The 7,267-nt window shown below is 50.7% G+C and overlaps 1 protein-coding gene across 1 annotated transcript in view; it reads right to left on the bottom strand.

The window, feature by feature from the left end:
* The window catches only part of Dchs1 (dachsous cadherin-related 1), a 24,897-nt gene that overhangs the window by 10,110 nt on the left and 7,520 nt on the right, over positions 1–7,267 (bottom strand). Inside the window, exons 3-10 of the mRNA XM_010644285.3 lie at positions 3,545–3,733; positions 3,221–3,452; positions 2,739–2,975; positions 1,425–2,450; positions 1,022–1,215; positions 717–813; positions 475–632; positions 11–280 (exon numbers count right to left, since the gene is read on the bottom strand). Of these exons, the coding sequence (XP_010642587.1) occupies positions 11–280; positions 475–632; positions 717–813; positions 1,022–1,215; positions 1,425–2,450; positions 2,739–2,975; positions 3,221–3,452; positions 3,545–3,733 (2,403 nt within the window). The remainder of the gene's footprint in view (positions 1–10; positions 281–474; positions 633–716; positions 814–1,021; positions 1,216–1,424; positions 2,451–2,738; positions 2,976–3,220; positions 3,453–3,544; positions 3,734–7,267) is intronic.

The following is a 7,267-nucleotide window of genomic DNA, read 5'->3' as shown; positions in this document are numbered from 1 at the left end:
CGCGCCAAGCGGGGCCGGCCTCGAAGTCCAAAGGCCGCGCCAGGTACAAGCGCCCAGAAGCCGCATCCAGAGCGAAGGTGCCGTCAGGATCAGCGCCACCGACCAGTGTGTAGGTGAGTGCGCCCACAGCCGCCGACTCCGGCGGCGCCACCGAGCCCAACAAGGATCCAGGCGGAAGCCCTTCAGCTGCGGTTACAGTCAGGACCACGGGCACTGGTGCTGCCCGGTCCGGCTCTGAGAGATCTGGCTGAGGCTCTGCCACGCGAGTCGAGGGAAGCACCTGTGGTGGATCGGGGTCAGGATCAGGAAGACCCGGGTAAAAGCAGTTCAGCGCTGGCTCTTGGGCTAGCAGAGAAATATGGTCAGAGTAGCCTGACAAGAGAGCCCAGGGACCCCAAAAAGCTGGAGCTACTGGAAGGAGGCCCACTGTAGAAGCAAAGGGGAAGTGGGCAGATCATAGGAGGGCAACCATACCTGAACCAGAAGCTGGAGGCTGGCACTCCGAGGAGGGGTTCCTTGGTCGTGAGCACTCAGTGTTAGCACGTAGTGGGGCCGCTCTGCTCGGATCAGGGAGGCTGCAGTGAGCAGCTCCCCTGAGTGAGGATGCAGAGAGAAGAGCTCTGAGCCTGGACCTGGGGACAGCCAGAGGGAAGATGAGGGTTTGGGACCTGAGCAGGGCTGGCCACAAGAACATGCCCTTCTCCCCACTCCCCTACCGGTGAGTGTGTACAGGATGGTCCCATTTTCCCCCTCATCTGGATCCTTGGCCTGCAGAGTTGTTACCAGGGTTCCGGGAGGTACGCGGTCTGGTACCTGTGGGGACAAAACTCACCTACAGTTTGTCTCCTTCCTGTTTTTGAGGCAACTCAGAATGGAGTTCCTCTCACCTGTGTGCAGGGAGTCCCTTTTCTGCTCTCACACCTGTTATCAGCAGCTATCTCTTCCCTACACCTACAGCTCTAGGGGAGACCCCCACTCCCTCTCACACTTCTTTAGGATAGGGTTCTGCAGCTTCACATACCTGAATAGGGAGGCCCCCACCAGCGGCCCCTGACGCCTGCAGGAAGGTAGGGCTGTTGTCATTGAGGTCGAGCACTGCGATGTGCACGGTGCCTGTGGTGCTGCGGGGTGGGCTCCCCCCATCCTGCACCTGCACCAGGAGCTGGAAGCTGCTCTGCTGCTCGCGGTCCAGGGTTTGGAGTGTGGTCACTTCTCCTGGGAGTACAGGATGAAGATCACGTATTGGATATTTAGAGATTCGGAGCCCGAGAACTACACGTAAGAAGCTGGAGTTGGGGAATAAACACCAGGCTGTCCTGGTTCGAACAGTCAGAATCTGGGCTGGGAGCTGAGGATTGTACCTGGGTGTTTGCCAGTGTGGGGATGAGGCTGTAGGGTTTCAGAATTTGGGTCCCAGTGCTTACCAGTCTGGGGGTGGATGCGGAAGGCCTTATTATCCTCTGACAGCTGTCGCAGGCTATAGGTCAGACGTCCATTAGGTCCAGAGTCTCGGTCAGTGGCAAAGACCTGGCCCACACTGGTCCCTGGGGGCTGGTTCTCAACCACAGATAAGAAGGTAGGCTCTTCAGACAAGCGGGGACTGTGGTCATTCTGGTTGAGGATGGTGACCCTCACAGTGGCTGTGCTTGTCTGTTGCCCCAACTCAGCCTTGGACCCAGATACTGCCATTATCTTCAGCGTGTATAACTCCTGGGACTCTCGGTCTAGTGGTGCCCGAATCCACAGCCACCCACTCTGTGGCTCCAGGCCAAAGGGGCTACTTTCTCCATCTGATGCAAGGTGATAGGTGATAGGGCTCCCATCTGGTGCCTGAGCCTGAACTTGCAAGACCTGAGTTCCAGGGGTGGTGGCTAAGGGCAAGTCTACACGGTAGCTAGGACTATCAAATCGGGGAGCCAGCCCACGGGTCCCCAAGTCCTGTACTACCACCCGAAGTCGAAAGTGGCTGGTACGTGGTGGGGAGCCCCCATCCCGGGCCTCCAGCTCCAGCTCATGGGCTGGTCCCCCTAGGGGTCCCAGGGGTCCCATAAGTCGTACATGGCCAGTGGTAGGATCCACAGTGAAGGCCCCATCACCTCCAGCAAGCAGGGTGAAGGTGACTCGACTGTTAACACCTGAGTCAGGATCCAGAGCCCGTAGTGTATAAATTGGTGTCCCTGGGGCAGTGTCTGGTGGCAGCAATACTGTGTCTTCAGGTGCAGGGAAGGCAGGGGAGTTGTCGTTCACATCATCCAGCAGCACACGCACGCGGCCTACAGCGAAAGCTGGAGGTATTCCACTGCCTGCTCGGACCTCCAGTTCCAGCACAGGTCCCAGAAGCTCCCGGTCCAGAGGGCGAAGTGTTTGTAACAGCCCTGAGGCCGAATCTAGGGAGAAGAGTCTCCGAGGATCCCCGCCTGACAGGGCGAGAGTCACAGGCCCCAAGCGACCTAGAGAGGAGGAAAGGAGGTCAGGAAAGGGAAGGGGTCAGCTACTGAGTCAGGGTACAGACTCAATGCAAGAGGGCCTGGGTGTTACCCACATCTGTGCTTTTCAGAGTCTTATGAAGAAGTGTGAGGGCACAGAGGAGCGGGCTGGACTAGGGTAACATCCATATGCTAGTGTTTTGTACTGGGGCTCCCTGAGGTGTGATACTCCAAAGCACCTTGAGATGGTGCTGGAGGGCTAAACTGGGACATGTGAGTGTGGCACCTAGTGGTTAGAATGGGAAATGATACCTGGTGGGTTGTGGGCCTGGATCACGCCCACACTGGTGCCTGGTGCTACATCCTCTGGCACAGAAAAAACATACTGTAGTTGCTCAAATACAGGTGGTGTGGGGGTTCCAGGTACAATGCTGATGTTGACTCGGGCACTGGGTTCTGCCTTCAGTCCACCTCCGTCCTGAGCCCCGATCTCCAGCTGCACCACAGAATTAGCCCGTCTGGCCAAGGACCAGGCTACTGTCAATAGCCCTGGAGAAGGCACAGAGAGAGACAGAGAGAAAGTGAGAGAGAGAGAGAGAGAGAGAGAGAGAGAGAGAAAGAGAGAGAGAGAGACAGAGAGATAGAGAGAGAAACAGAGAGAGAGAGAGAAAGAGAGAGAGAGAGACAGAGAGAGAGAGAGAGAGAGAGAAACACATAAAGGAAAGAACAGAGAAGCAGGAGCAATGCCTCATTCAGGCAGGTGGGGAGAGGGCCTGGTATGGGAGAATTCTTACCTGAGTGCTCATCCAAGGCAAAAAGTGGGGGGCTATTGCCAGCCAGGATGTGGTAGGAGAGTCGCCCATGGGGTCCTTGGTCAGGGTCATGGGCACGCACCCTCAGCACAGCTGTGCCTGGTGTACTCTGGGCACTCAGACTGGCAGCATACTCCCACGGATAAAACTGAGGTGGGTTGTCATTCTCATCTGACACGAACACCTTCACATATACCATGGATTTGAGGCCTCCCTGGTGGGACATGCAGCATAGGTCAGGTGGGCCGTGTTTGGCCCTGGTAAGTGTACTACCCCAATGTCCCTGCCCAACGCCTGCCTACTCACCCCATCTACTGCCGTCACTGTGAAGTCAAAGCTTGAGGGACCCTGGTCGCGGTCCAGGATGCGGGTTGTGCACACATCACCACTGTGGGCATCAATGCGGAATGGGGGAGGCCCAGAGGCCCCAAGTCCAGCACCCAAGGAATAGGACAGGAGGCCAAATGGACCACTGTCTGCATCTGTGGCTGTCACCTGAAGAGAGGCTGGGGTGAGTGACGTCCCCTCTTGTTGACCAGAAAAGTCAGAGGAGGTGGCAATTAGAAAGAGCAACTAGTGCCCAGAGTCCCCAAATGGTGGCTGCCCAGAGGGAACTGTAAGACACGGACCAAAATCTAACCCCAGCCCAAACCTTAGCACTTGGTTAGGTTCCCAATCACAACTTTTCTTTTAAGTGGTAATACATAACCTTGTTTAATATGTATTTCTGTTTAAAGATGCTTTATTTAACATACACTATTGATTTTTTGCTTGTTTCTGTGGATCAAACCCAGGGATGACAGGCAATTGCTCTACCACTAAGTTACACTCTTAGCCACTTTTTGACTCATTAACATTGAACTCACAGCCTCTCACACTGTAACTTATGCCTGAATGAAGCGTATTTAAAATGCATTTTCTTTGTAAGACATATCACAGCCTTCTTGTGCTTAGGGAAACTAGATAGCACTCTTAGCAGTACACTTGGGGACTGTTTTAAATAGCAAAATCATCCAGAAAAAGCACAAAAATGCAAAAACTGTGGCATTAGACCTCAAAAAGGATATCTTTTTTTCTTGGTGCAAGAGCTGAGACAAGAAGTCAAAGCATCATCTTTTTTTACCTTAGCCGGGAATATGCTTATTGGGTGACTCAAAGTTTTCATTGCTCTGCACATGTCTGGGAAATGCAAAAGTGCTGCGAGTATTGATTTGGGGGTTACAAATACATTTTAGAGAGTCAGTGAGTTTACAAATAACAATGACCAACTGTACTTACAAAAGGAGTTCAAAGACACTGTAATGTCAATTCCAGGTGGATCACAGGAAGTTAATACCCTCACTGAGCCTCCAAATCGCCCAAGTGGAGAGAACTGACCAACTAATATGTTACTGATTAATATTGTAGGTCTAATGTGCCCTGAGCTTGATTATAACAGAATGAGACCTAATCATCATAGGATGTGCTCTTTGGATTTACGGCTGTGGCTTATGTACCTTTAGACTAGGATAGGGCCTGGTACTCAGTAGATTCTCTATGTGTACTTGTTCATTAAGTAAATGGATATTCTGGTGATCCTGATTTGTAACAAAACTCTCTTTCATCCTAAGTTTTATACATCCCTTAATAGTGGGCTCACTGGTGCTGACTGCTGCAGGCTGTGACAAAGTGCTCTTTGTGAATAGAAGGACCTTAGGGTCATGATACACTGTAAGAGGAAGCTGGAGAGTCCTTTTTCTCAGCCAGAAAATGTGCTCAGAGAGAAAGCTGGCCAAGGATTTCTGATTGTTGCCCAGGCCCATTGTTTACCCTCCCGAGACACCCAGACCCTGCCACAGCTGAACCCTGGAAACAGCTCCTGCTCCAACTCCACTGTGGCTATGGGGCCGGATATCCCAGGAGACAGACTTTCCCCTGCATCAATCTTGTGGGCAGCCACACAGCTGCAGCACCATCTCGAGAAGCTGTTAAAGACCTCTGCCCTCTGACTCGCTGCAGGAAGAAAGTGATAAACAGTGGTCAGGGGAAGTTGTCAGGAACTGACCCAAAAGGTGCAGGGGCCACTGACTGGAAATGACCAAGGCAAAAGTTAATGTCCTGACCTGTACAGCTTCTGCTCAGAGGTTTCACTTGCAAATACACAAGTTTCCATTTTCAGTAGTTTCTCAGTTCAGCTTCTCAGTCCAGCCTTAGTCAGCTCCCTGTTCCCTTCTGCCTCAAAGCTATAATACATATCCTCTGCTCTTGTCCCCTTCCAATTCCTAGCTCTCATGAGATGTACTATTTCAAGGAGAAAAAGAAAGACCTTTCATCTGTGAACTCTCTAAAAATCCTGCCAGGCTTTAAACTTACTCCTTATGCCCATCCTGATCTCCTTCCCAGGTGCACATCCTGTTTTGATATTTGACTTGACAATTTCCTGCTTTTCTTCCCACTGCTTCACCCTCACCTCCAGTCTTTCTCCGTCTTCCTTTACTCTGCTTGTTTCATGCACTACTGCGCCTTGGAATCTCTCCTTGACCTCCTCTCACCCTGTATGCTCTGTCAGGGCCTTCTCCTTCACTTCCCTGGCTTCAGCCGTCATCTATTCTTTCAAACTGGATCACACCCGTAAGTTGCAGACTTATATATCCAGATGTCTGCTCAACATCTCTACTTGGATGTGTTCAAAACTAAACTCATGATCATTCCAAACTTGCTCTGATGACTCTTCCACCCACACTGCTGCTTAAGCCAAAAATCAGTTCCTCCCTTTTCCTCACCTGGTATATCCATCAACTGCGGTCTTACTAAGTCATTGTCTCTTCTATTTGTCTATTTCTCTCCATTGCCATTGTCACTATCCTGATTTTGTCCTGAATTATTTCTCCCCTGGACTGTTGCAATTCCTTCCTCATAGGAGTCTGATTCTCCAATCTGTCTTCTATCCCAGGGTTTCTTAATCTTGATACTACTGATTTTTTAGTCTCTCTCTCTCTGTCCCTCCCCTTCCCTAACATCCTTCTCTCTCCTTTATTTCTCTTTCTTTCTTTCTCTTTCCCCCTTCCTTCTTTTTTTCCTTCCTTCCCTCCTTCATCTCTCTGTCCCTCCCTCCCCCGCTTTATATGTGTGTGTCTGGGGTGGTATTAGAGAGTGAACCTAGGGCCTTTTCGCTGAGCTACACACCCAGCCCTTTCTACATTTTTTTTGTTGTTGTTGTTATTTTGTTTTGGGACAAGGACTTGCTGATTTGCTAAGTTCCCAGGCTGAGCTCAAATGTCCAATCCTTAGCATCCCAAAGTGCTGGGATTATAAACAGGCACCACCATACCCAGCTACTACTGACATTTTGAACCACATGATTTTTACTGTGTGGGCTGTTGTCTGTCTTACAGGATCATTAACAGCATCCATGGTCTCTACCCACTCGATGCCCAGTAGCATCCCAGTAGTTGTGACAATCAAAATGTCTCTAGACATTGTCAGATGTCTCTTCTAGGGAGTCAAATTGTCCCCATTGTGAACCAGTAATTGACACTAACTAACATTTGAGAAAACACATCTGATCATTTTACTTCTCAAAAACTTCAATATTCCTTATAGAAAAGAGGCTGGCTCCTTCCTGTCTATCTTACCTGCACATTCTCATCTCACACTCTCCCGTCTCCCATCCTAAACTGCAGAGATACCGACTGTCCCTGAAGAAGGCTTTCCCACTCCTCTGTGCATGTCACCCAGCTAGGAACCTTTCCCCTCAGAAACACCTGCTCATTCTTCATGTCCCAACTCCAGGGGACACTCATAACGCCTATACACTTGTTGCAGAAGCTTCCTCATTGCAATCAACTGTTCCTTTACAAATGAATCCCTTCTAGACTATACATGAGAAGGAGGATAGGAGTTAACTCCTGTTCATTACTCTGTTCTGTATCCCAGAGACTGGCACATGGTAGAGACTCAATAAATATCTGAATAGGGCCAGGGATTTAGCTCAGCGGTTCTGCTGCCTGCCTTGCAAGCACAAGGATACAAGTTCAATCCCCAGTACCA

This window comes from Fukomys damarensis, unplaced genomic scaffold (genome assembly GCF_012274545.1).
Source record: "Fukomys damarensis isolate Sample0158 unplaced genomic scaffold, DMR_v1.0_HiC HiC_scaffold_16, whole genome shotgun sequence".
In the NCBI taxonomy this organism is placed as follows: domain Eukaryota; kingdom Metazoa; phylum Chordata; class Mammalia; order Rodentia; family Bathyergidae; genus Fukomys; species Fukomys damarensis.
This window is presented reverse-complemented; position numbering and strand designations above follow the sequence as displayed.